Source organism: Cyclospora cayetanensis, unplaced genomic scaffold, assembly GCF_002999335.1.
Source record: "Cyclospora cayetanensis isolate NF1_C8 unplaced genomic scaffold, CcayRef3 CcayRef3_contig_1, whole genome shotgun sequence".
NCBI lineage: Eukaryota > Apicomplexa > Conoidasida > Eucoccidiorida > Eimeriidae > Cyclospora > Cyclospora cayetanensis.
The window spans coordinates 92,125-118,467 of NW_020312036.1; the positions used below are offsets into that span (position 1 = coordinate 92,125).

General features: G+C 55.2%; 4 protein-coding genes across 4 annotated transcripts; all 4 read left to right on the plus strand.

The window, feature by feature from the left end:
• The first annotated feature begins 548 nt into the window (after positions 1–548).
• LOC34622912 (AF4/FMR2 family member 4) lies at positions 549–2,144 on the plus strand. Its single transcript, XM_026336852.1, has 2 exons — positions 549–1,457; positions 1,572–2,144. The coding sequence occupies exons 1-2, from the start codon at positions 549–551 to the stop codon at positions 2,142–2,144; spliced, it is 1,482 nt and encodes a 493-aa protein (XP_026192637.1).
• Positions 2,145–2,331: 187 nt separating this feature from the next.
• On the plus strand, positions 2,332–3,710 carry LOC34622911 (mediator of RNA polymerase II transcription subunit 15). The gene is made up of 4 exons (XM_026335196.1): positions 2,332–2,754; positions 2,892–2,967; positions 3,056–3,212; positions 3,344–3,710. The coding sequence occupies exons 1-4, from the start codon at positions 2,332–2,334 to the stop codon at positions 3,708–3,710; spliced, it is 1,023 nt and encodes a 340-aa protein (XP_026190981.1).
• A 3,232-nt stretch (positions 3,711–6,942) lies between these two features.
• Positions 6,943–12,199, plus strand: LOC34622910. Its single transcript, XM_026335293.1, has 16 exons — positions 6,943–7,077; positions 7,183–7,770; positions 7,855–8,019; positions 8,298–8,350; positions 8,437–8,533; positions 8,795–8,938; positions 9,041–9,185; positions 9,302–9,394; positions 9,565–9,716; positions 9,937–10,042; positions 10,346–10,545; positions 10,705–10,734; positions 10,895–10,970; positions 11,164–11,274; positions 11,446–11,756; positions 12,029–12,199. Exons 1-16 carry the CDS (start codon positions 6,943–6,945, stop codon positions 12,197–12,199), a joined length of 2,577 nt encoding a protein of 858 aa, XP_026191078.1.
• A 1,000-nt stretch (positions 12,200–13,199) lies between these two features.
• Positions 13,200–22,497, plus strand: LOC113146833. The gene is made up of 9 exons (XM_026335384.1): positions 13,200–13,442; positions 13,502–13,699; positions 13,765–13,836; positions 13,883–13,924; positions 13,984–14,076; positions 14,147–14,240; positions 20,248–20,254; positions 22,240–22,352; positions 22,475–22,497. The coding sequence occupies exons 1-9, from the start codon at positions 13,200–13,202 to the stop codon at positions 22,495–22,497; spliced, it is 885 nt and encodes a 294-aa protein (XP_026191169.1).
• The last annotated feature ends 3,846 nt before the right edge of the window (positions 22,498–26,343 follow it).

Sequence of the window (26,343 nt, forward strand, 5' to 3'; positions counted from 1 at the left end):
CAAACAAAACACTGTACGACTGGGACGGTCATGGGGCAGGATCATTGCAAATTTTGCATGTAATCCGGTATCCGCATGAACGAAGTGGAGTATGGCACACCCGAATCGATGACTATGCTGTTTTCCATGAAATTTTAGAGCTACAGCTACACAGGGCAGTAAGTTTAGCAGCAGCAGCCCCTGCAGCCGCTGCAGCCTCTGAACTACCAGCAGCCGCAGCGGCCGCACAACCACCACATCTCACTGCGGGTACTCCCCCAAAAGGCTCCCTGCCCCTTCCTTCAGGAGAGCTTCTCGGACAAAATTTAGTCTGAAGATTGTGTGCTTTTTTGTTGCTGATCGCAGTGCCAGCGGTAGCTGCGGCGTCGGCAGGGCCCTGCCGCGCTTTCCGTGTACTTGCACCCCTTCAGATCCATGCTTCACGGAAATTGTCGCCTTCTCTTATGGACTTGGCGAACAAGAGAGCTATCGAAGGCGTTTAGTTTGCGATCCCCATCGCTGGCAGCCGCGCTAGCTGCAGCTGCAGGAACAGGTCGTGACATCCGAACATGAAGGAGGGGCCGAAAGCTCCCCAGGATAATACCCCATCAGCAACTGGGAACTCTGGCACCCAGTGTCCTCTCCTCTCTCCCCTTCATCCCCCTCGAGAAGGCGACAGCAGCGGCAGCCGCCTACAACCGCGAGAATTCCTGGATACGTGCTCCGCTCCCGTTCCCTCCGAGTACAAAGCAACAGCCTTCGCTGCGCTTAGCGGCTTCCTGCACTCAGCCCTGGCTGCAGGAGGTGCCGCTGCAGCAACTGCGGCGGCAGTTCCCCAGCGCCTCGCCTCGCTTGCAGCTGCGGCAGGCCAAACTGCTCCCCACTCGCCAGCGCAACAGCAACAGCAGAAGCAACAGCAGCAGCGGCAGCACACGCAACAGCCACAGCCGCACGTGGACTTAGAGGAGCCTCTGTCGTGGCGCTGCCCCTTCCACTGCTCCGACAGCCGGCGAAGCCCCCCTGCTCCTCCAGCGACGGGAGCTTCGCCCCGCGGCAGACACCTCCAGAGGGCGTCTTTACCAGTATCGGGGAGTAGAAATCGCAGTTCAAGCCACAGAGGACCTCTCCGTCGCCATCGGTTGTCTAGCAGGAGGGCGCACCAGGCAAGGCCGTACAGTCGGCCCCGGCAGCAGCAGCAGCAACAGCAGCAGCAGCAGCAGCAACCCCAAGAAGCTGCCCCTTGGTTCGCTGATTTCTCCTTGAACTCCATCTGCCCCTTTTGTGTGGCCGTCTCCCTCTCGGCTGCAGCGCGAGGTCGCGCAGAGCATGCGCTCGAGGCGTGTCTCAGCGCTCTCGACAAACAGCAGCAGCAACGGCAAGGGGAGCAGGAAGGCAGCCTCTCCGACGACTCCTTGCCTTCCACCCCCGGCGGCAGCCCAAGCCAGCAGCCGCTGTGCAGCGCGCACTGCACGAGCTCTGCTTCCCATCTAGGCGAGCAGCAGCTCCTCCAGCAGAAGCAGCTGCAGCAGAAGCAGCTGCAGCAGAAGCAGCTGCAGCAGAAGCAGCTGCAGCAGAAGCAGCTGCAGCAGAAGCAGCTGCAGCAGAAGCAGCTGCAGCAGAAGCAGCAGCAGCAGAAGCAGCAGCAGCAGCGTCTGCGGGGAGGAGGACCTCTTTTGGGAGGCTGCTCCGACACACGACAGGTTGCGCAGCAGCAGCGGCGTCATAGAGCGCTGGACGTCATTATTTCTACTCTCTTGCCACGCTCTCTGGGGCGTAGAGACACTCCGTCGCGTCAAGCAGCAGCAGCTGCTGCTGCAGCTGAAGTGACAGGCGGAGGAGGAACTCCCAGCAGCAGCAAAAGGGGGCAGTTTGTTTCGTCGATCCCCTCGCGCGCCCTTGCATTGGCGGGTGCTGCAGCAGCAGCAGCAGCAGCAGCAGCAGCAGCAGCAGCAGCAGCGGCCCCCGCGAATTTGCGCCGCAGGCAGAGCAGCAGCAACAGCAGCAGCAGCGCTGGATACGCAGTCGAGACGAACGAGGCTTCGGATTACGCAGAGTACTTGGCCTTGCATGTAGAAAAGTGGCGCGAGGGATCTTTCGACCGACTGGAAGTGGAGGCGGATAGCGTCCTGTTCGATCCCCTGCAGGCTCGTTGCAAAATTATGTAGTTTTTTGAGTGCTGCCGCTGCTCTTTTCTTTGTTTCAGCGTCGACGCCTCCTCATCAGGCAGGCAGGCAGGCAAGGGGGAGGGAAGGGCCTCTTGAAGCGACGCGCGTGTCGCCTCGACTGGCGGCGCAAAACTCAACAACCACTCTACACCTGCCCCCGTGTTGCTTTGCATGCCCCTTCGTGCCTATGGGGAGGACGTCGCGGTGGAAGGCGCGCAGGAGGGGCCCCCAAACCCCCCGGGGGGCCCCTCTTACGGCGGCAGCCGTTCTGTTGCGCAACGCGCAGCAGGAGAGTAAGAAGTACAACAGACCGCCAACAAGCAAGCAGATAAAGCAGAATTCGCAGCCTCCGCAGCCTAGACAGCAGCAGGCGCAGAAGGCTGAGCCGAAGCCGAAGCAAGCAAAGGGCGGCAGGCACAGCCAGCTGCCGCGGCAAGAGCAGCAGCAAGCGAGTGAGCAGAAACGAAACAAGACGGAGGCAAGCAAGCACAGCCGACAGTCTCAGCAGAAGCAAGAGACGCAGAAACTCTCTAGGAATCTCCGAAGGAAGCTTCGGCTTTTGCAGCAGCGGCAAGGTCCTCAGCATCGGCAGCAGTTGCAGCAGGGAGAGAAGCAGTTGCTGCAGCGAGAGCAAGAAGTCACGGCTTCTGTGCAGCGCACGCCAGCTGTAGAGAAACACCAGCGGTATGGCGCTGAGACAGGAGGTGTAGGGGGCCTTTCGAGAGTCTTTCCGTAAAGGGGGTGAAGGGGCCTACTGAAAGCCTTTGGTTTGGCGTTGCTTTGCTATTCGGAAGGGGTGTCTTGGTTGCAGGAGGATGCGCATGCGCGTGTTTTGCTGCTGTTGTTGCTGCCCGATCGCAGGCGCAAGCACCAGCGCAGTCCCCAAGATGTGTCTGCGGAAGAGGGAGAAGATGCAGCAGCTTCGACAGGCTGTGCGGCAGCAGCTCCTCCAGCAGCGAAGTGTGAAAAGAAGCCGTGCCTGACTTTGTGGGGAGACGTGGCAGATGGACCGCCTGACTTGAGAGGGTTCAAACAGAAGTTCGAAGCTTTAAAGGCCAAGTCTGCCAAGTATGTCGTGGGGGGAGGTGCTGCGTTCTTGCTTGTTTTCGGCTGCTGCGTGGCTGGAGCCGTTGAGGAGTGACGACGTGGTAGAAGTGTGAGTTGGAGCGTTGCCGCCACTTTGCTGCTGGTGTTTGTAGGACTAGGGAGAAGACAGCAGCGGAGGAAGCTGCCGCAACGGCGACGGCTGCTGTCGAAGAGGATCAGCGACTTGCCGCTTCCAAGAAGCGGCGGAAGGGAGCCGCTGCTGTCGCCGATGCGGATCCTTATCAGCAACAGGCGATGGAGGCGTACAGACAGCTCAAGAAGCAGCGCAAGGAGGCAGAAGCGCAGCAGCAACAGCGAAAGCAGCAGCAGCAGCAAAGGCGAGATGGCTATCGCAAGGGCCGTCAGCAGGAGGAGGCACCAGGCAAGGCTCCTGGCAGCAAGAAGCAGTGGTCTTACGACAAGGCTCTGCTCTACAGGAGCGATTGGATTTTTAAGCACCACGTGAACGATCAGGAGTAATGCCTGTTAGAGCAGTTGTCGCTGCCGCTGCAGCAAAGGACGCGTTTGCGGCTACAGCAATGCGTGTGGTTAGCCCTGCTGCTGTTTCTGTTGCTGGTGCTGCAGCGAGCTCGCTAGCAGCTGCTGCATCCATCCAAATCACTCGATAAACCTTAGTGGTGTTGTTGGGTATTGAGCGCGTCCGGCACCGCGGTCCCTCTCGCGTAGCGGGCTAAAGAGCAGCCAGAAGAGGCGGTGCATGCGACGTGCTGAACCTTTCGCTTCTGCTGCAACGTCAGTAACAGCGGCGGCAGTAAAAGGCGAAGAGGGCCTCTTAAAGGCCCCTAATCCCCGTGTTGTGTCACACGCTTCTGGGGCATCCTCGGCGCTGTTGGCAGCCGCTTCCTTTCCCCCCCTTTCCCCCCTGTATTCTCGGCGATTTTCGACTGAGAGGCTTTCCGTTGTATCGTAAGTTTGTAATTGATAGTGGCATTGCATTTTTGCGTCTGCCGCGGCGCTGTATCACGCCGTGCCTCGCTCCACCGGAGCGCGCGCCGAGAAGCCCTTAGGATTGCTGGGCAAGCAGTTCGAAGCGAGAGGTTTGTAAGAAACGTTGCGAAGGGGCTAGTAGAGCAGGGTGCTTTAGAGCAAAGCCTGGGAAGTAGCGGTGACGATCTTGAATAAGAGGGGTCCTTCCCCGGGCCGTGCTGTTGCGGCTTTTATCCGCCACGAAGCGATGGGAAGAAACTGCTGCCAAAGGCGGAAGGCGCCTAGTGCAGCAGCAAGGCGTTGCGCGACTGCCGTGTGGATGGAAGGCAGGCGGCGAGAAAAATTCAATGTGTGTCTCCGCACATTGTGGCAGATAAAGCACGCGGGTTGAGTGTGCGAGCAGGGCACCGTGAAGGTTTGGAGAATGTGTCGTTGGTAGTTCGAGAGCATCCAGACTTCCTGGTGAATGTCGTGGGGGTCGGGTTAGGCGAAAGTCATTGACTTGCTCTTGCCAAGGCGTGGAAAAAGCAGCTTGGGTAGGTGCGAGGAAGGACGTGGCGGTGTAAATGCAAAGCGCTTCGAGAGCGTCAACTCCACAGAACGGAGGATGTTCAATGAAGGCTTCTTGAGCTGCGCTACGCTGCGCTGGAGCGAACTGTTGCTTACCGCTTCTTGGTGACTGTGTTTTCTCCCTAGACGCCAGAAAAAGAAGCGCAGGATCGGCTGGCCGTTGCGACGGCACCGTGGTCTCCAAGGACCCCTCTTCCTGGGAGGGTGTGTGGCTTTCCACGAATCCGGAGTTTTCTTGGATTGTAGTCAGTGTTGCAATAATGCGCAGGAGAGAGTTGGCTCGAAGGCTTCCCGCCGAGTCACTGGAGCGCGCAGCAGTGCAAACGGCTGAGTGCGCATTTAGCCCTGGACTAAGCGAGTTTTGTAGAAGGACGCTGGAGGGGCGTAGGCTTACAATGCCTTCTTAGAACCAATGCAAAGCTACAGTTCCCGGCGCGCCGGGGACTGTTGCTTTGGTGCACTCCCTGTGTACAGAGAGGGGGCTTGGAGACAGAGTACGGAATCATTCACAGCAAGCAGCAACGGGTTGTTCTCTTCAGTGTAGCAACACAGCGCAGGAGATGGCCTGAGCCTAACCGGCACTCCACCTGCCCGACTGGATCGTTCGTTGACACTTGGCCTTCCGGATTTACGTGTCCAACAGAAGCGCAAGCGCAGCAGCAACAGGGGAGCCTGCAAAAGTAGCAAGCCCAGTGCAGGAGGTGCGTTTCGCACAAAGTCAGATGCATATTAAAACATTGGCATCTTAATTGGGGGAAACTCCCTAAACGTCGGAATTATCGGCTAAACCCCCTCTGTGCCTTGCTTTGTGGCTCCTGCTTGCTCTACAGCAATCGGTCATGGCTCCTCTGCCGTGAGAACACAACAGCAGAACGGTTCCGGAGCAAAAAGGGTGGCGCATGGGGCTGTGTACAGAGGCACCACACTCACCAGTGTGAAGGCGTGTTTAAACAGAAATGGTGTTACGGGGAGCACACCTACTGTAGCACTCCCTCTAGTTTCTACGCACGAAGACACTTTTAGAGCCAGACGAAGTACGTCATTCTACAGAAAGTTATCAGAATCCACCCATCCCAAAAGCACTCTGCCCCCTCGGGGGTCCTGCATGAGGGGAGAGGGAGCGGCGAGCGCAAGGGAGCATGCATTGGCTTTTTGCTGTCCTTTCTAAAACGCTTCCGACACTGACAGCGAGTGCCCCATGGATGAGTGCAGAAGCCCACAATGTTCACTCGTGTAGCGTTGAACTCGCGAGTTTCTCTGCATTTACAAGGGTATACGAAAAGCCAAGCCAAGTAATAGTCTTAATGCTTGCTTTTCTGAATGATATATGGCTAATACGGTGGAAAGTGTCTTAATATTAAGTAGCTTTGGGACCGATACACCGAGACTTTCCAGTGGTTCTCCAGGGCGTTCTAAAGGTGGCCACGCTACCGCCGCTGGACTGCGCAGGGGGCGTTCTTTATTTGAGGCCGCTCTCAAGGGCATGAGTTAGCTCTTTTTGCCAGGAGCCGCCACACGCGTCATCATTGAAGTGAGCCAGCAGGGTAACTGTACGCACAGTGGGGGAGGGAGAGTGTGCTGTGCAGCGCTTCGCTGCACAGCACCTTGTGGTCGGCGTCCGTCGGAAGGCGCAGAAGTGCTCACAGACGGGCAAGCAGCAAAAGAGGGCAGCGGAGACAGAGAAACACGTCTTGGAGAGACACAAAGAACGCACCGCAACTCACAGAGAGGCCCCAAGTCTCACGTGGTGACTCCCCTACTGATCAGGTCAAGCTGTCTTCAGTGTATCAGGGGGCCCCCACTGCACCAGCCACTGCCGCTCTTTTAGGTGCACCTTCTTATTGTGCGAAGGAGAACACAGGCGACTCAAGACTGGCTGTTCATCTTGCAATCTGAGGAGAGGAATACTCTCCTGCTGCTGCTGAGAGATTCCAGAGGCTTCCGCTTGGGCTGCGGTTCATCCCGCGGATGCATCATTCACGGGAACCTGGAAAGTTATTTCGTTGTTACATGTTGAAAAAGGCATTTCTCACAAAAAACACTAGAAGAAGAGCCGGCAGCAGCAGCAGCCTCGGGGGGCAGCCGCAGCTGTCTCACCGCGTGGCGTAGTCCGTCGCTGGCCGCTGCAGCTGCCTGCTGCTGCAGCAACAACTCGCGATGATCATCAGCAGGAACAGACGCTTCCGCTGTCAGGATGACTGACACAGCCGAAGGGGCCCCTCCCGAAGGGCCCTCCTCACAGGAGTCGCCGAAGGAAGAGTCTGCTCATGAGCTACCAGCCACGACGAGCGCCACTGAAGGGATGGCTGTGGCAGAACGGGGGGAGCACGCGGATCATCAGCAACAGCAGGCGCAAGAAAGCAAAGAAAAGGAGCAGCAAGAACCGCGGCAGCCTCCAGAGAAGCTGCATGAAAGAATGCGTTCCCTCACGCAGCTTGACCAAAGCCTTCCAGAAGAGCAGCATTCGAGCACGCCACGACTTCGTAGGGATCAGCAGCAGCAGCATCACCAAGAAGCGGCTAAGGAGGCCGCTCCAGCGGGAATCGGTGAAAGGCTGCTATCCGCGTCTGCCAAGCCAGGCGAAGCCAGCCTCAGCCTGGCGCAAAGGATGAAAGCTGCCGCTTCCAAAACAGAAGTTAGAACCAGCGACAGCAGCGCCGTCATGGCGGGAGGGCCCCTCTTCCCTGCGACTGAGTGTGGCTCTGGCCGTTTTCGGCTGAGAACGCGTGAGGCTTCTCTATCTTTTGGAGGATTTCGTGGAGCTGCTGAGGGGGGAAGGACGCCAGACGATGAGCTGCAGCGCCAGAAACAGCACAGCGGGAGCGTTAGCGCAATAAGCTCTCCGCTTGGGAGCTCTCCCTCGCCGCTGAGTCGCTCCCGACACAGCGTCAGTTTCGCTGAACTGGAAGTCAAATCCGGTCAAGAAGAGCTAGCAGAGCTGTTTTGGAGGGGTAGCGACACTGAACTGCACAGCCCGCGTACGTGTGTAGATGCCTCGAAGCTTGCTGCTGCTCGATTCTGTGTGAGGTAGATTTGCGAAATTGACGGTTCAGGGTTGCAGGCTCGGATTGCTTTTTATTTCTGAATAACTGGGCACTGTTTCAAGCCTTTACGAGCGCGCTTCTCGGGTTTGAAGTGGACGTGTTCCTCGCGCGCGATCGAGGGGATAGGATATGGGTTCATTCCTGTGCTTGCAGAGCTGAGCGGAGTTGGCAGACGTCGAGCTCAGTTTTTCCTCAGCGGGAGCCGAGATGCCTCGCTATCGGGCGAGGTAAGGGGCTGCAGTGGGCGGCTAGGCCGATAAGGATAAATGCCGAGTTGAGCGCAGTATGAGTAGAAGACTTTTACGCACACACACACGCACACACAGCGACGGGCTGAAGTCTTTGGACAGCAGCACTGGCAGGAGGGAGCAGACGGAGGCGTCAGAATGGAAGCTACAGCGACGGCAGGCTTCTTGCTGCCTTCTAGGGGGGCTTCTGGATGCGGAGCCTTTCAGAACGCGCGAAAAACGAAGAGCTTGCATGCGTTTGCTGCTGCCAAGTGCAGATCCCTGTGGCTCTTGTTCAGGATCTCCGCGAAGCTGGCAGTTCTATGCAGCGGCCCCGTGAGCTAACTTCTTGAAAAATCGTTACCGTAGGATATTTCTCGAGTGGATCTTCAGGATTTTCGGTTTAGCGTTTCGGAGAGCGGCTGCTGCGGCTGTCTGTTCCTGGTGCAGAGGCAAGAGCGCAGCAAGACTGGATGCTCAAGAGGCGACAGTCTCTTCGTCATGTCGGAACGAGGCGTTACAGTTCTCACTCGGACAGAAAGGTAGCTGACTCTCGATCAGCTAGCGGGCTCTATAACTTCCTCGAAGCTAGTTCTCTCGCTGGCCATGTAGCTAGCCGTTCAGGTAGCTAGTGCGCTGGTTGCCTCCTGCGTGAGTTTTTTCACCTGCTCGGCGGAAGCGGCGCATTTCCAGCTAGCTAGCTGGCTAGATGGCGAGCTGTCCCTTCGACTAGCCGCGCTCGCCGTCCCTACGCTCTGCGGCGCAGGCGCTGGAGGTTCTTGCTGCGATGGAAAAACGGTTTTTGCCGGATGTTTATGAGGAGCTGCAAGCTCGTATTGGCAGCCTCAAAGAAAAGAGACGGCAGCAACAACAGCAGCAACAACAGCAGCAACAACAGCAGCAACAACAGCAGCAACAACAGCAGCAACAACAGCAGCAACAACAGCAGCAACAGCTCCACTTTTTACTGGAGCGAGAACCAGATGTATACGAGGTGCCCGGCGTGACTCCTCTACCCCAGGCTCCAGCACAAATTTGCGAGGAAGCTGCACTTATGGGTGTGTTTGCGCTGTGTTGCTCTGGGCACTGGCTAGCCGCTTCCAAGGGTACAGCAATTGCCTATGCGCTTGGTGTCAGAGGCTGCGGTCCTGCGAGTGCTGCCGTTCGTGTTGAGTTTTTCTGCGACTGCGGCTCCTACTGCAGAGTGGCTTGTTAATATGTGCGTTTCCTGACGCTTCGCTGCATGCCTTCACCGTGTGTTGCTGCTGCGCTGCCTCATCAGAGGCGGGATCTGACACCCTGCTCATGGAAGTCTCCTTTGCTCCCTTGGACCTTGACTTGGCTTTCGAGCGTTTCACCGGAGCAGGCTTTTTCCGTGAGACAGCTGCCAACGGTTCCCCTTGCAATTATTCTCCCCTCGGGTGTGGAGGCGGCAAGCTTCCCGCAGTGTGGTACAGCAAGCCAAGCCATGCAGCCGACTGCCTAGTGCGTGTAGAGCTGCAGGCAGCTAGCGCCCTTCGCAAGTTGTGGTCTTCCGTGTTGCAGCGAATGAGCAGCTGGATGAAGACTTGCGCCAACTCTATAGAAAAACCTCCGTGGACGTAACGCACCTGTTGGGTCCTACAGAGAGGAAGGAGTCGCCAATGAGCAGGCTTGCCAGGCTCAGGGTGGAAGTACCAGATGCAATTAAGCTGCTTGTAAAGAATTCTATCTTCCTGATGCTGCTTTTAGTGCATGATGCTGTGGCGCCTTCGCTGCTGAATGGCTGCATGTACCTACGGGATGCGCTCAAGCTTGTCTTGAGCCGATGTCGCCTTGGTGGTTTGCTGGCTGCATGTGCTGGAGGCAGGCGGAGCTGGAAAGCTGCCGCTGCCTAAGGACCTGTCCACTGCCGTTTTTTCGCTGTTGCAATCTCAGGAAGGCCTCTGTGCGCATGCAGACGAATCTCGGAGGCAGCAGGAGCAGTTCGGCGACGTTTCCTCTGGAGCAGCTTACATTTACTCCCTCAACGAAGCGCTCGCCAGTGAGGAGCCGTTGGCTCTTCGAGTTACACGCCGTCCTGCAGATTTCCTGCTCCCCCCATTGACTCTCTCGTGCCGTGTGTCTGTGTGCTGATGCTGGATGCCACCCCACGTGCGACGCGCCTGGCCGCTGCTGCGCAATCCAGCTCCTCTTGCCGTGTCTCTACACCCCGAATGGAAAGTGTCGCGTCTCACAGGAGCCACCACACTCACCGTGCTAGAGACAGTGGTGCCTCGCGAGCAGCGGCAGCGAGGGATGCGACAGGAAGGCCGTGCCGCTTATGTGAGTGGCTGTGCTGTTTCAGAGACTTCTAAGGAGCTGAAAGACAACGTGCGAGAGGGAGTCGCTGCAGATGCCGCATTGCAGCGCATCCTCTTCAAGCATCATCATCCGCAACGGCAGCAGTTGTTTTTGGCAGCACAAGGCGATTCCAGTGGTCTTCTTGCTCCTCTCTATTGCCCGAATTCGTGTGTGGTCATGGATACTCTGGCGCGCGACGCGCAGGTTTGCGGCACTTTACCCTTTCCCTCGGCCCCTTCCAATGGCAGATTCACCTCTTTGCCCTTGCAGTGCCTCCTTCTCTCTCCTTGAGCGTTGTGTCGCCACCACCGTTGCTGCTCCCGCATTTGCATGCACGGGCCTCTTTTCAGTGTCTGTGAGCAGGAGCAGCTGCAAGTCTCCGCTCAACAGCAGCAGCAACAGCAGCAGCAACAGCAGCGTGCTCCCCATACTGGAGAAGCTATTGAAGTGCTGGTGCGCTCTTCTCGTTCCGCAAGCCACGGTATAGGCTTAGGGGTCAGTGTTTGGGAGGAAGGGTCAAGGGAGAAGGGTGCAGCGTGAGGGTTTGATGCAGGATGCAGCACAGCTAGCTGCAGCTTCTCGGGAGGAGGCTAACCGACGGCTCCAACAACTAGAAGAGAGAATCCGCCGTAAGCTGGACGTGCTTCCTGGCATTGCCACGTGCAGCAACTGCCGCGACTCGCACTTTTGCTCTACTAGCAGCCACTCCAGCTGCTGTTGCTCGCCGCGTGCTTTTACAGCTGCAACGGCCACAGAAGCGTTAGGAGCAGCGGTGTTGCATGTGTCATTCCCACGCATATTTCCCCCTGTACATGCACTCAGGGCTCGAGCAAATGTGCTCTCCCTCTGCGGCAGCAACGCAAATTGAGAGTGCGGAGGTTCTTCAGCTGGCTGACCAGTGGTCAGCAGATCCCAAAGCTCCTTCCCTCGTAGGTAAGCCGCTAACCACGCGTTTCCGAAAAAAGCACCAGGTGTAGCCCGCTAGTTGTGGAGGGATAGCTTATAGTCTTCGACCCCTTTGGATCTCTTTTCTATACCTCGAGCGCTGCTGCGCTCACAAATTAGCTGTTGTTGGTGTTGATATTTCTGCTGTGACTGCTGTAGAGATGGCGTCGCAGCTTCACCACTTGCTTGCCCTCGTTGCTGACCCTTCTCCCCTGTCCGTCCTGTCTGCACGACTCGCCGTGCTGAGGTGCTGTCAGGAGGAACAGCAGCAGCAGCAACAGCAGCAGCAGAGGCATCAGGAGCGATGGGAGGAGGAAAGGAGGGGCATTGAAGAGGACGAATTTTCAGAGTTCCTCCCGGAGAAGATTGTGCTGTCTCTACATCAAAAACTAATGCCTTGCAGCTCCATTGTGGAGGGCTTACCAAAGATTACGGAGGGTCTTATCCAGGCAAAGGACAAATTTGCTGACGTAATTAAAACCTTACACTATCAAAACAAAATCCAGGAACCGACGAGCACGCTCTCGACCCTTGGGTGTAGCCCTACTACTTGACGCATTAGGACGAACTTAAGGTCCCCGTAACTGGGCTGGCTTCACCCATATCTGCATTCACTTTTTAAAAATATCTAGAGCAACGTGCACTACGGCAGCAATAAGCATGTGCTAGTCAACGCCACCGAAAAAGCCGAGGAAGGCTTTATGAAGAAGTTTTGCCCTTGTTCGAACTCTGTTTTCTGCAGGTGGTTTCACTTTTACAGAGGATGGCGTCTCAGTGTTCGCAGCAGCAAACCCTTAAGGATAAATTGGCGAGCCTCCACTCCGTTGCCTCGTCCTTTGTTACGGCACCCGCTGTACAGAAAAAGGCGAATGAGGCAAACACTAAATTTTCTTTGCAAAGAACACAGAACTGAGCTGGCCTGGGGACCCCTGACCCTGGACTATTTATTCTATTCCTGCATAGTGCGTTATTTCTCTAGTAATTAGCTTTAGAGCGCCTTGTTCTGGGCTCTAGCTGCAGGCATGAGGAGGCGGGAACACGATGACAAACACTCTGAAACTTGTATCTGAAGTCGATGCACGTTTTACTTAGGAGCCATCTACATAAGGTGCTAGCGGGTCTCATTAGTTGCTTTTTAAAAGGCTATTCCTCAGACGCAGCAGCTTCGCGGTTCTGTGCTTCGCTTTGCTAGGATTTCTGGTCACTGATACAAGCAGCGGCCGAAGCAATGTACACAAATGCCGGCCATATTTGCATCATCAACAACACACTGCATTGGAGTGGCCTCGCTTTATGTGGCTTGAAGTTCATTATAGTTGCTATGGCTTACCTGGCCGTAGTGGCTGTGCTCTGTTGATCCACCATGTAGCAAGTAGTGACACGGGGCTGCCTAGATACAGGTGAGAGGATTTGAAGGCGTGAGGAATATCATTCATTGGCTAGTTCAGTCACTGACCCTGAAATTTATACTTTGTTGAGGGACCAGAATAACGGTCATCCACCCATTAATTGTAGCTTTTATAGTAAGTGACTGCGAATCCTGACTCGATAGATGGTCATTCACCTTTTGCAAGAAATAAGTGGTTCTTACTGGGAGGTGCAGGCACTCGTTTCTGAATCAGCAACAGGTTGCATGGGTAGGCCCGCTGTAATACGGGCAAATGCACAGTTTCCGATGGGAGCAATGATTCAATGAGCTAGCAATACTTCAGAAGCAGGGACCTCCAAATAGGTATTGTTCACATGATTCAAATCAAATCAATTCAAAGCTGAGCCATGGAAGGCGTAGGGTGTCTGCGCACCTTCTGTTAGCAACACCTTTCAGGATATCAACGCGACTCATATCTGAAGGAAGAGTTCTGAGAATTTGCAAATACACATTGAAAACAATACAGTATTGCGTGCGTGAAACGATGCAGGTGGCCGTTCGAACTTGCGTGGACATCACCACGCGGCAACAGTCGTTGCAGATACTGAAGAATACAGTTTCCTTGGGAGTATCGTCTGTTTTGTATCTTCGGAATATTTTTGAAGAGGCAGCTTTCTCCTCTGTTTGGTTTGAGGGTCTGAGGCTGGTCCAGTTGCGACCAGCCGACAAGAAATCGGACTTCATTGTTAGTCTTCTACGAAACGGTGTAAACGAAGCATTGCAGAAAGTAAGGGGCACACAAGTTCGAGTGCCTAAAATCACTAAAACGGATCAAAACCCCTCCAGGAATGCCTCGAACAGCTACTGCTGGGTATTCATGAGCACAAAACAGATGCGCTGCTTGAGTCGTATGAATTCACATTCGGTTATGGTGGCCGCCAGCCTCAACTAACCATTTCCTTGGGCGGCGAGATGCGGGTTCCACAAGACACTCGTGAGGTGGAGCCCGTGTCAAAGGCTGAAGCCAAGAAACAAACGGAAGCTGTAAATCCGAACGCAGTTGCGATATGTTCATAGCTTTCCTGTGCTGTCATCTTGGCCTTTCGTAGCTCCTACAGTCACTGTGTGCCATTACGCAGCAGCTGGAGCCGCTGCCGGAAAACCCCTACGTATCACTACGGGTGAGCTACCCTAAACGGCCGTCATTCGTTCATGCATGACTGACAGCAATGCACGTGTCTTCTTCAGCTTTTCTTCAACGAAGCTCGAGTAGGAACCAAATACATGTAACTTCCACTGCATGGGTGTCGAGGCTAAAACACCTGTAGGCCCCGCCCAACTATGTTCCGAAGGGCTTCACGCCCAAGCTTGATGATATATCTTTTGGAGGCGAAGTGCCATTCACAGCAATAAGTGACAAGGTATAGTTCCACTCTATCTTCAGCAACCGAGGGCAGTCGAAGTGGTTCATGCTGCTTTCTAATTGTCTAGATCGATACAAAGCATCATACTCTAGAGCTTTCTATCCAGTCTCTGGCGGACCCGCCTCAGATCTTGCCGGCTCTAGAGGGAGGTCGAGCTGGAGGTAGGAAAAGGCCAACAGCTTTTTGCGGTTTGCACTCACGCGGTTTACAATTTTCTCAGTGCTACGCATTGTGGAAGAGGTCAAGGCCTACATGCTGGCCACAGGTAGTATACACCAGAAAATCTGCAACAGAAGATGCGAGCAATATATTTATTAAAACATTAAATGCCTCTCTAGGCGAAATGAATGTTGAGAAGCTTGCAAAAAAACTTGGAACAAACTGCGAACCCTTCATAGCAGCAGCACATGCACAGCTCATATCGTCGGGCCTAATAGGTACCTGAAACATCTACTGCGTTCATTCTACATGTGTTGCATGCCCTTTCAACTTGTGGATGAAGAAAAAAAAAAAGAGGCCCTAGAACCTTTCCATGCAAAGAAGCACACTGCACACACTTCACACACACACGCGCCAGAGAAAAACGGGCATGCAGCGGGTGTTCATGGACTACGAACAGGCGCAATATCTCAGCGGCAAAACCAGCAAACAGTGCCGCAAAAGCCGCAGCCCACAACAAGGCCCCAAGTGGAGCAAAGAACTGCAATAGGCAAGGAGTTTCAAGTCTCATCGCTGCCGGAGGGGCATCTTGCAACGGCAGTAGAACCCGAGCTGCCTCCAAGCGCGGCAGTTCCCCAACGCCAACTACGAACACGGGGCCCCCGAGAGGCCCCCAATTCTCAGGTTGAGCCTGCCCCAGCTACAGCCGCACACACGGAAGTTTCACACACGAGAGGAAAAAGCGCAGAAGACGCACCAATGGTAATTTGTTTCTCTCCTCCAAACTGGAGCTGCAATCTCTACTCAATCGTCCGCCCTTCCCGCATTCTTCCTGCCTATATAGCATCCGCCAGATGTCATGAAGGCGGCAGTCGCGTTGATAGAGCAGTGCACAAGCCTGGCGCGTCGAACAAAGCAAATAAGTGCAGAAACTATTGCCTCTTTCTGCGTAGTCTCATCGGAGGTGGCGAACGAGCTGCTACAAAAACTGTTGGCCACGGGTATCGTCCAGCGAGAGCCAGGCAAGGGAAAGAAATACACGTAAGCAGATCCAGAACACAAAACTGTGAAGATCTCGTGCTGTGCATATGGTGAAACAGGTCGGCATTGTACACAGGACCACTTCCTCAGGAGGGGCAGGCACAGCCGCAGCAACAGAAGCAGCCGCTGAAAACACGAAGCAGTGACAGCACCGCTCAAGCACTATTAGCAGCAACAGCTGCGCCGTCCGGACGGCGTCGAACTCGTGCAGCAGCGCTAGAACGAGTTCAGGAAGAAGCTGCATCTGCTCGTTGCAACAAGAGAAAGACGCGACCAGCAGCCTCCAGAGGCCCCCCGTCCACTAGACCCTCTGCAGAGAGACCACGCTTTCCGAAAAAGCGCACCAAAAACTGAACTTAAACTTTAAACTCGATGCCTGTGCTGGGCTTTCCTCCAGGTGTATTATGGCCGCTAGCTGGGCTGTCGAGCACAATGAGCAGAACGGAGGGGCAGACATTGAACTCATAACAGTCGTGCAGCTGAATACGACGTTTACTACTTCTTTTCAATGCACAAGGCTAAACGGTATCAAGACAAGCATTTCAGTGTGGTGGTTGTGGGGTCGATGGCAGTGGTTGCGGTTGTTGCGGCTGCATGCAAGTGAGGGAAGCCTTTTGGGCGCCTCCATGTGGAGCCATGTTCCTTTACTTTTTAAATAATAAAAACGCGTAAAATCCCCTTATTCCACGACTCCTAGAGCGCGTGCACGATTTTTTTCTATTGAATGTACTGCCGCTGCATTGCGCAGGCTGCTGCCCAGCCCCCGAGCAGCAAGCGTCTGTAGTGCTGGCAGAGTACGACCAGACGACGCTGCGACAGGCAAGCGTCTTATTTGCGGCATCCTTTAATTGACGAGGTTTGGGCAGCTGTGCAGGAGAGCGTGCAGCTTCGGGGGAAGGGGGAGCCTGACAGGAGAAGCGGAGCCGAGACACCGCATGCACCCCCAAGAAAATCCGCAGTGTACTATCAGCAGCAGCAGCCAGCAGCATTTCGGCATGGGGGAGCAAGAGGATGGGGAGGGGGGGGGGCCCGCTGCAGCGGCTCTGCGACTGGCGCATGCTCGCCAGCGTCTTCGGCAGATGGCTGCCTCTACGCAGTCCCTTCTCGAGCGATGCAGCGTAGGTGTAATACATACCCTGACACCTGGTGCTCCGCGAGGCTATATTCTGGTCGTTTGAGGCGTGTAGTTGGGTGTATATCGGGGCCCTTGAGGGCAGCAGCAGCAGCAGCAGTCGTGTTTCCTGCAGTGGAGAGGCGGGGAGTGTGCTGATGACTTGCCTGTATGTTGGCTGGGGAAGCACAGAAGCCACTGTTGCGGCTGCTGCTGCCGCTGCTTCAGGAGGAGGCGGCAAAGCCCAGCGACGACGTGCGCATAGAGGAGATACGATGCCGCCTTGCTGCTGCAGACGAGGAGTTCGCAGAGGCGCAGAAGCAACAGGAGGAGAGAGACAGAAGCTCTTTGAAGCGGCAGCTGCAGCAGTTGCAACTGCAGCAGAAGCGACAGAGGAGTGTGTGGACCTAAAGGGTCCGCGAATGCGGCTAAGAGGCGTTTTAGAAGAAGCCAATCTCCTAAGGGGAGGAGGCAACACAGTAGTAGTGTGCTGCAGCCATGTGCACCAGGGGTAGCGTCTAGTGAGTGCCACCTCGCAGCGGCTTTTTTTCTGCGTGTGGCGCAAGTGCTACACTGCTGTGAAGAGTGGCAAGCTGAGTCGTGTGTTGTCAACACCGTGCGCAGATAAGACGGAAGCGGAGGAAGAGAAGCTGCAACGGCGCGTGTATGAGCTGGAGGCGGCAGTTGTGGTAGCGAAGGCAAGCGCAACAGAGGCTTACACGGTAAATGCGAGTGAAACAGCTTATTATGACGTGGTGTATTCGAGGTGTGCAGAGACAGCTACTCGCTGCATCTTGCCCCTCAGACGTTGGGCTACACCTGCTGTCGTGACAACTGCTGCTGCTCTTCAAGTGCTGCTCCTGCGGAAGCTGCTGCTGCTCTTCTACTGTTGCTGCTGCTAAAAGTGCAACTGTTTGCTGCAGACTGCGGAGAAAAGGCTCATGCAGCTACGTTGTGAGCTGGAGGAGGCGTCTTCTGGGAAGGAGGCGCTGCAGCACCGAGTGGATGTTTTGGAGAAGGCACTGCAGCAGCAGCGGGAGCAGCAGCAGCGGCAACAAGAGCAGCACGAGGCAGCAGCGCATGCGTTGCAGGAGGAGCTCACAGAGACGCAGCAAGCGCTGCAGCGGGAGCAGCAGCAGCATCTGCAGCAGGTGTCTGGCCGTCTTCAGCAACAGGAGGAGATGGTAGGGCTGCTGAGGCAGCAGCTGGAAGAAGCTGATGCAGCTCACGAACGCGCTCTCCATGTAGTAAGCGTCTCCCGTTGAGTGCGTGTGTGTGTAGAGAGCCCACAGGTGCCTTGCGGCGTTCGCCTTGCTGCGTGTCTTTTGCGCGGCGAATTGGCGCTTCTGCAGCCGTCTGCTGTAGTCTGCTGCTGAGTGTCGCATCTTGGGCTTTGCGCATGCATGCAGGCAGCGGAGGATTTCCGTTTGGAAAGAGAAGCCCTACAGCTGCAGCTGCACACTGCGCAGGAGAAGCTGCAGACGATTTCCAGCATCAAGGCAGCCGTGAGGAAAAGATTTGCTCCTTTTTGCCTCTTGAAACGCCATACTTTGGCATCTGCCCCTACCTCCCTTGGAGCAGCGGCGGCGCGTGAAACGTCTTTTTTCGTGGGAGTGTGTCTCTTCTGCGGCTGTCTGATTGCGCGTTCCTGCTGCAGGGGCTTCAGGAGAGGCACTGCGTGGATAAGCTTCAATGCGCAAACGCTGTACGTTGCTGCTGATTACGTGTCTTGGTGCTGCTGCTGGTGTCGTGCTCGGCTGCGTGGGTAGCAATGGCGACAGCGGCAGGAGTAGAGTTGCTGTGTGTTCGGCGCAAGTCTTGGTAGAAAATATGCAGATGTGTGCATGTTTATGCGCGGATGCATTTTCGCGCCCTCAGAGCCTACGCAGAGAGAAAGACCAGCTGCAGCAGCAGCTTGTGGAGGCGGCAAAGCAGCAGGAGCAGCTGCAGCGGCAAGAGCAGCAGCAGCAGCAGCAGCAGAAGCAGGAGCAGCAGCTCTTGGACTGCACGCGAGAGCTCAAGGAAGCACAACTCCAGAGGCAGGATCTCCTCGCTGAAGTGATGCAGTGGAGGAAGCTTGCAGCCTGTGAGGCTTGGTCGTGCCGTTGGTGATGTGCTGCTGCTACAGCGGAGACTGCCTCTCTCGTCTTTCTTCGGTGGCATTCGGGGAGTTGGATGCTGCGCGCTGTTGCTGCAGACAGATGCTGTTGAGAGGGGTTGCTTTATGGGCAGCTGCCGAAAGAGGGGCCTTAAAAAAGCCTCAACGTGCCTGCAGTCGTCAGCTCACTGAGCCTTCGCTGCGAATAGACTCGCGCGTCTCTTTTCCCCTGAGCGATCCTCTGCGCTGCCGCTGATTATGTGGCTTTGGTGCTGCTGCTGCATGCTTCGCAGCCTTTGTCGTTGAGGAGACACCCACACGCGATGCCTTCCGCCGCTGGCTGCTGCTGCTCGTCAACTCTGTTCAAGCGCTGCAGTTCACGCGGAGAGAGGCTGAGGCTGAGCTGCAGCAGCTGCAGCAGCAGCAGCAGCTGCTGCAGCGGGAGCTTCAAGTGAGAGCAGCAGCCTTCTTTCTGGCAAGGGCGCACTTGCGCCGCTGCGTGAGGCGAGCAGAGTTGCTGCAGCAGTAATTACGGGAGCTGCTGCTCATTTGGAACGGCAGCGGTGGGGGTGTTGTTGCTGCTGCTCCTCCTACTGCTGGTACCTTTCTGTGGCGTTTCCTGTCTTTTTCAGCACGAGAAAGACTCGATCGCAGCTCTTAAGCTGCAACTGGCTGAGGCAGAGCTGCAGCACCAACACCAGCAGCGCAAGCAGGAGGGTCTGCTGTCTGCAGAGAAGTCTACAAATGCATTGCTCAAGGTATGCATATATGTATGTCTGCGTGTATGTATGTGTGTATGGTATGTATGTATATTATGTATGGATGCATGTTATGCGTGTATGTGTGTGCTTGTATTCACATATGTACGTACGTATGTACGTATGTATGTATGTATGCGACACCGTTTCAACTCGAATCTTCGTCAAAGCAGTGGGAGTGGCAGCATCGCATCGCGTGTGGAGGGCTGTTGTTGTTGTTGCTGCCGTTTCTGCTGCTGCTGCTGGTGGCATGTCATCTCTGCTCGCTCTCATAAGTTTGCGCAGAAGTGTGGCTTTTGCTGCCTGTGCTGATTGGGTGTTTTAGGTGAAGCTGGCGGGAGCTTTGCATGCAACGAGCGAGCAAATTGAGCGGCTGCTGCTGCAGCCAGCAGCGGCAGCAACCCCAGGGGAGGGGTGCAGTGGCAACTGCAAGCAGCTGCAAGCTTCTCTGGAAGCAAGCCAGGAGGAAGTGGAACGCATGCAGCAGCTGCTGCAGGGGCATCAGAAGCTTGTAAGCAAGCCTCTGCTACTGTGCGACTCCCGTATTTCCACCCTCCGTCGTCTCTTTCTTTTTCCTTGCCCAAGCTGGTTGCTCGCTTACCTCGTCGCATGCTGTCTCCTTCAGAAGCGTTTATGCTAAATCGATGCATGCGGTTTGTGCTAAATCGATGCATGCGGTTTATGCTAAATCGATGCATGCGGCTTGTGCTAAATCGATGCATGCGGCTTGTGCTAAATTGATGCATGCGGTTTGTGCTGAATCGATGCATGCGGTTTGTGCTAAATCGATGCATGCGGCTTGTGCTAAATCGATGCATGCGGTTTGTGCTAAACGATGCATGCTGCAGCTGCAGCGGCAAGACGCAGAGCTGCAGCGGCTGCGACAAGTCGAGCGGCAGCAGGCAAGTGCCGCGATGGAGGGAGATCAACTGACCAAAGTGCGTGTTTTTTCTGCTCCTCCTGCTCTGTCTCTCCTGCTCAGCGCTCTCTGCTTCCAGAAGGGCAGCTGTTGCCACTAGCAGTGCCGTTAAAGAAGCAGCTTTAGCAGGAGCTTTAGGAGGGTTCTTTTCTGAAACAGAGAGAGAGAGCACACCAGTTTCACCCTCCGTAGTTTTTGGCAGACCTTCCAGAGGCACGACGCAAGCAAGCCACACAGGCTTCTTCTAGAAGCGTCTTTGCGGGTTGCTAGCCAGTGAGATTTGCTGCTGCTGCTCCTGCGGCTGCTTTTTTTTTCAGGAGAATGCGCGTCTCAGAGGCGAGCTGCAGCGAAAAGCAACCGAGACTGCCGAACTTGAGAGGCGTCAGGGTATGGGCGACTGCTGCAGTTCTTGAGCTTCTAGAAAAGCGGGAGCTCTTTGTTTGCAGCTCAGCAGTATATCGGCAGGAGGAAAAGGCTGCGCTATCCTACACGAGCTCGAATTTGCAACGCTCTGGACGGCTGCTCTTGACTGCGCTGCTGCCGTGTGCCTGTGCAGAAAAGCTACTCAACGAACTGGCAGATGTTTCGATCTGCCTGGGTCGGGAACGCAGTCTTCAGACACAGCTGGTATGTCTTGAGGAGGGCAGTCTTACGCTTGTTTGCACAGATCCGTGTGTGCAAGAGGGCGTTGGCAATGACGCTCTTGCTTTTGTTGCTGGTGTTGCTGTTGTTGCTGTTGTTGCTGTTGTTGTTGCTGCTGCAAAGAGAGAAAGCGATATTTAAGGCTTGCGATTACTTTCGATGGTGTTAGTGCTTTTGTTGTTGCTGCTGCTATTGCTGCAAAGAGAAAGCGATTTTTAAGGCTTGCGATTACTTTCCATGGTGTTAGTGCTTTTGTTGTTGCTGCTGCTATTGCTGCAAAGAGAGAAAGCGCTTTTTAAGGCTTGCGATTACTTTTGTTGGTGCTGGCTGCAGCAAAGAGCTCTCGAGAGAGTCTCAACTCTCGAAGGCTTGCTGCGTGGAGGTTCTGGCGATGCAACTCAGCACGCCGATAGAGTTCGAACCCTCGAGACAGAGGTAATCTTTGCAGCTGTAGCAGCTACAGCGTCGATGGCACGCCTGCTTGGCTGCTGCTAGAGGGTCGTAGGAGCTCCCAAGTCGTCTTTTAACTGCATGCAAAGGGGGCAGCAGCGAAGAAACAGTATTTTTCTGCGGCAGGCGTTTCTGCGGCTTCGTCCTTAGGCTGCGAGGATGAAGCAAAAAATGGGACTGCTGCAACAGCACTGCATGCAGCAAATATCGTAGGTTGAAGTGTCTGCTGTGCGGCTTTAAAGGGGTGTATTTATTGCTCTTGTGGAAAGAGGTGCCAGCGTGTATTATTCCCCTTGCCCTTCCCCCTCCTCCAACAGTCCTTCACCAGCACTTATAGCACCCTAAGCGACAGCTGCAGAAAAGCCTCCTCGCTTGCCTTATTCTTCTCTGTGCAGCGCCATGCGCGAAGCCGTGTATCACATTCTCGGATGGGATGTTGCGTACAAGAGCGGTGAGGCATCGTGTAGATGCAGGGATGCAGGGATGCAAGGATGCATGCATCTAGCGTCATCATCCTGCTGTTGCTGCTGCTGCTGGTGCGCCTTTTTGGGTGCTGTGCAGCGCAGTAGTTCGTTCTGCGTGAATATTTGCAAATGCGTGTGCATGCGTGTGTTGGCGTAGGAGGGGAAGGCGCTGGAGAAACCGTGATTTTGCAGTGTCTATACGCCACTCACGACGGCGTCCTCGTGTTCACCAGGCAGCAAGAGCAGCCGCAAGAAAAGCAGCCGCAAGAAAAGCAGCCGCAAGAAAAGCAGCCGCAAGAAAAGCAGCCGCAAGAAAAGCAGCCGCAAGAAAAGCAGCCGCAAGAAAAGCAGCAGGAAAAGGATCAAGAGAAGTCTCAGGATGCTGCTGCTGCCTCCGAGCCGAATCGGCAAGAAGCAGCAAACGAAAAGCAAGGGGATGGACAGCAAGATGCAGAAGAAGGTTCTACACCCTCCTCAAGTGCCGCTTCTGAAGAAGCGCCTCTCTCTGCGTCAGACAGAGATTGCCTCTCTGCAGCGGCATGCGCAGCAGCAGCAGCAGCAGCAGCAGCAGCAGCAGCAGCAGCATCTGAAGGTGTTTCCGATTCTGCATGGCCTACGTCGAGATGCGACAGCGCCTCTCAGCCTCTGCAACTTCAGCAGCGGCAGCCTCAACAAGGCGACGCTGCACTCCAGCGCTTCGCCAAGTCGCAATACCGTGTATCCTTTTTGAATTTCTACGCGGATCTGTTGCAGAGGGATGCTCAGCTCGTATGTAGTGTCGCTGCTGCTGCGGCTGCTGCTGCAGACGTGGCAATCGCTGCTGCTGGGACTGCTGTCTATGTGTCTATCTGTCTATCTGTCTCTCTGTCTATCTGTCTCTATCTTTCTCTGTCTCTTTCTCTCTCTCTGTCTCTCTCTGTCTCTTTCTCTCTGTCTCTCTCTCCCTCTATGTAGGTGCGTGTGTAGGACTATACGGCGAGCCTCTGCATAACGGGCAGTGCTTGCCGCTTCCTTCAATTTGCTGCAAATATGTTTCCTTTTCTCTGCTGCCACCAAGTTTCCTGCTGATCGCTGCAAAAAGGGCCCTCCCCCAGCTCAAAGCTCTTCCTCTCTCTCTGATCTTGCTGCAGCCTTTTGACTTTCATTGCGTTGCTGCTGCTGCCTCAGGGTGGACGTGCCCTTTCACAGCCTTGGCCGGCATTCGTCGCCTCGCTGTGCCTCGAGGAGCTGCGACGTCTGGTTTCCATTTTTCATGGAAAGACACCCAGAAATATTCATGGAATGCTGCTGCCGCTATCGTAACGCCAGCGAACTCCCTCCCATGTATCCGTGCATATGTACATGTGCGATCTTACCTGTACATATGTGTACATATACATATATAGACACATACATGCACATATTTATACATATGTATACATGTGCATATATATATGTATATACAGGCAAATACATTATAAATATATATGTATATGTATATATGTATATATATATATATATATGTATGCTGCCTGTTCATTTGTGCCTACAATACCGTTGCGGTCCTTACAGGGATTAGAAAAGATGTAGGTGCATGCATAGGACACAAAGGCCGTTCTATTATGCGGCATTTGCAGCGCCTTTATGTGCCTTTGTCAGTGGTTCTGCACATGTCTGCATGCACCGTGTGTCTGCCTGCATGTCTTTTCGCCTACCGCTTCTCTGCGTCTGCAAGCCAGCAGATAGTGCCCAGGCCTGCAGCTCCCCAGCCCTCCCAGATGCGCATGCGATTATTGGGGAGACACCCTCTTGACTTGCATCGCAGTTCGCGCTTTTTCCACGCAATTCGACTCGAGCTTCGAGGGTTAAGGCGTGTGAGATGGCTTGGGAGTGAGATAGCACTCCTGGCGCGGTTTGAGTTGCTCAGCTTTCGAAAGGAGGAGGCGCTATACATGCCCATCCCCGTAGAGGCGCATTCAAGTGGATTGTTGGCAGCATGTGTATATGTAGCTGTGTGTGTATGTGTGGTGTACGTGTGCGGGCTTGCGCGCGTGTTGCGTCTGCAAAAATCAAAGATTTTGGAATGGCGATTTCGTCAGAGCGTTGCTGCGAAACGGCCTGCTTGACACAGGCGGGGGGGAGGGGGGGGAAAGGGCAGGCGGGGAGACTCAAGCCAGCGGACTTGGATCGATTTCTGGCCGTAGCTCCCATCAGCTAGTCACGACTGCTCCTCCTGTCTTTTCGTTTGCTGTTGTTTCTGCCGCTGCTACGCACACACACACACCCTGCTGTCAATCTACAGCTAGGGGGACTAGGGGAGCCCTTGAAAGCTGTAGGTGCAAGGATCATGTGCAGAGACGAGACACCAACGGCACTTATGCACGAATACTTTGGCGGGGGGTGGGAGGCATGGGAGGCTAAGGGAAAGCCTCGAGTGCGTTTCTTCCTAAGAAGACCCTCTCAGCACCAATGAGCCAGTAGCCGAAGAAGTGGGGGATACATCTGGGAGGTGCCTCTCTCTGAAGGAATATTCTGCCGCTTCTTTCTTTCCACAGCCCCTAACAGGAGGACTCCCGCTTCGCGGAACAGAGAGCGAAAATAAGGATAGTTGGTTCCAGGCGGGCTGGCTGGCTGGGGGCTGGCGCGCATGCGCCTTGCTGCATGCCTTCGTGGCGTCTTGAAATCTGACTCTTTTGAGTTGAGCTTTGAAAACTCGAAGTGCACTCGAACACAGCGCGCGCGCTTGATGCATAAAAAACAATGTAGTTCCACGCGCTGCTACATGGGCCTCTGCGAAGGGGAAGAATCTCCGTGCCTTGCGTGCTTGGCTTTATTGTGTCAAGAAATGGATATGCATTTAGCGAGCAGTGGGGGATGCGCGCGAGGGAAGTCGCACCTTTTTGCCGAGCTCGAGTTATGAAAGGAAGGTGCAGGATGCATCGAAGGGAAACCCTTTTCGATCGGCTGCGGGAGCCTCAATTTGAGCAGGAGGCTTTGCAGGTTCAAAAAGAGGGGCGGGATGTGTAGTTCCTCGCGCGTAGCGTTTATGGGGGCTCAAGAGGTGGTGGCTGTCGCAGCCCATGGGAAGGTTCCACCCCATGCTGGTATTGTGTTCAGAAAGAAGGAGGCTTTCTTCCTTTCCCTTCGGCATAGCGCCTCCTATCGCGAAACGCAGCTTGTGGCGTATCTCTGTCACAGAAGGGCCTCTGCTACCTGAAGGCTGCAGAGATCCTGGGTTCTACGCACTGAGCAAAGAGCCTGCGAAGGGCAGCTAGATATGTACTGTGATATGTGTGTTTCTCCATGCAGATCTGTAGGTATATATGTGTGTTTCTACATGTGTGTGTGTATGTGTGATGCCTGCGTGCTGCGCAGGAAACTTCCTAATCCTGGATTGCGCGCAGGAGGGGCATTGGCCATTTTAATGGCGGTGAGAATGACCTTTTCCCACGCATCCTGCGAATTTTGGGATGGATCTCCAAAGTCTCGAATAAAATGGGGGGGTGGGGGGCCCCACCAGGGGCCCTCAGAACAACTTGGGGCCCCCCGGGTGCTGCGGGGGCCTCTCCCAGTGTCTGTGCCACCTCGGCCATGCTTGCACGATGACTCCTCCGCCCGCCTTCTTAATTCGTGTGACTTCTTTCGTTTTTGCATGCGAAGCTGAAATCCTGTAGGAGCCTGCGCTCGAGAAAGCCGCGACTGCGTCCTCCGCTTCCAGCTGTACAGACGCTGTGGCAGCGGCAGGATGTGCGCTCCTGCCTCTGCAACAGCACCAGATGCCGCGGAATCTCCCGTTTGTTTCCACTTTTGGCAACGAAATTCTCTATTTTGGAGGCTTTAGCGCGCCGCGGAGATCCGTATCTCACCAAAGGTAAGAAGACGAAAGTCGCGGTCCGTCCTGCGACAGCAGTGTACAGACAGCACCCATAACAAGCGGACAGGGCCCAGTTTCAGGCTTAGAGTGGTGGCACCGCCATGAACGCCGCACGGAGCGCTGCATGCATGCGCCACCCTTCCTGCTGCGCTTCCGACAGCAGCAGCAGCATTTACAGCAGCAGCAGCATTTACAGCAGCAGCGATCACATCCGCAGCAACGGCAGCAGCAGCTGTACTCTCGAATAACAGCGGCCGCAGCAGCAGCACCATTCTCTTTGTACGACTTCTCGCTCATTGCTCCTGCTTTTCCTCCTGTCTGCCTGTCTGCCTGTCTGCTGCTTAGCGCTCCTGTCGTGGCAGTGGACTAGGCAATGCGTCACTCCACACCCTCTGGAGGTAGGACGTCCCCCCCATCCCTTCCCAGAGGCTCCTTTTCGGGTGCTCACTTGCCCGCAGATGCCACCAGGAGGCCCTTCTTTAGGGGGCCCCCCCCTCAGACCCCCATCGGTGTGGGGCCCCCCCTCTCCCCCCTGCCTCCCCCTGGATTCGCATATGCCCCCCACACACCTCCCCCCCCCCTATACTCTCCAGTTGATTGGCGAGTATCTCCTCTTGACCTGAGGCGGCTGCAGCAGCAGAACCAGCAGCAGCAGCAGCAGCAGCCTTACCAGCAGCAGCAGCAGCTCCGACGTGTGCACCAGCAGAACCAGCAGCATCGGCAACAGCAACAACAGCAGCTGGCGCAAAACGCCGCTCTCCAGGAACCT

Bases quoted from the DNA above. Each gene is read 5' to 3' on its own strand.
- LOC34622912 (XM_026336852.1), top strand. From the start codon at position 549: ATGAAGGAGGGGCCGAAAGCTCCCCAGGATAATACCCCATCAGCAACT. The intron at 1,458-1,571 runs GCTTCCCATCTA...CTGCAGCAGAAG, and splicing joins GCGCGCACTGCACGAGCTCT to CAGCTGCAGCAGAAGCAGCT.
- LOC34622911 (XM_026335196.1), top strand. From the start codon at position 2,332: ATGGGGAGGACGTCGCGGTGGAAGGCGCGCAGGAGGGGCCCCCAAACC. The intron at 2,755-2,891 runs AAGCAGTTGCTG...AAGGGGGTGAAG, and splicing joins AGCAGTTGCAGCAGGGAGAG to GGGCCTACTGAAAGCCTTTG. The intron at 3,213-3,343 runs GTATGTCGTGGG...TGGTGTTTGTAG, and splicing joins TTAAAGGCCAAGTCTGCCAA to GACTAGGGAGAAGACAGCAG.
- LOC34622910 (XM_026335293.1), top strand. From the start codon at position 6,943: ATGACTGACACAGCCGAAGGGGCCCCTCCCGAAGGGCCCTCCTCACAG. The intron at 10,971-11,163 runs GTAAGCTGGACG...ACATGCACTCAG, and splicing joins ACTAGAAGAGAGAATCCGCC to GGCTCGAGCAAATGTGCTCT. The intron at 11,275-11,445 runs GTAAGCCGCTAA...TGACTGCTGTAG, and splicing joins CAAAGCTCCTTCCCTCGTAG to AGATGGCGTCGCAGCTTCAC.
- LOC113146833 (XM_026335384.1), top strand. From the start codon at position 13,200: ATGCAGGTGGCCGTTCGAACTTGCGTGGACATCACCACGCGGCAACAG. The intron at 13,443-13,501 runs GTAAGGGGCACA...AAACCCCTCCAG, and splicing joins TAAACGAAGCATTGCAGAAA to GAATGCCTCGAACAGCTACT. The intron at 13,837-13,882 runs GTGAGCTACCCT...CATGACTGACAG, and splicing joins ACCCCTACGTATCACTACGG to CAATGCACGTGTCTTCTTCA.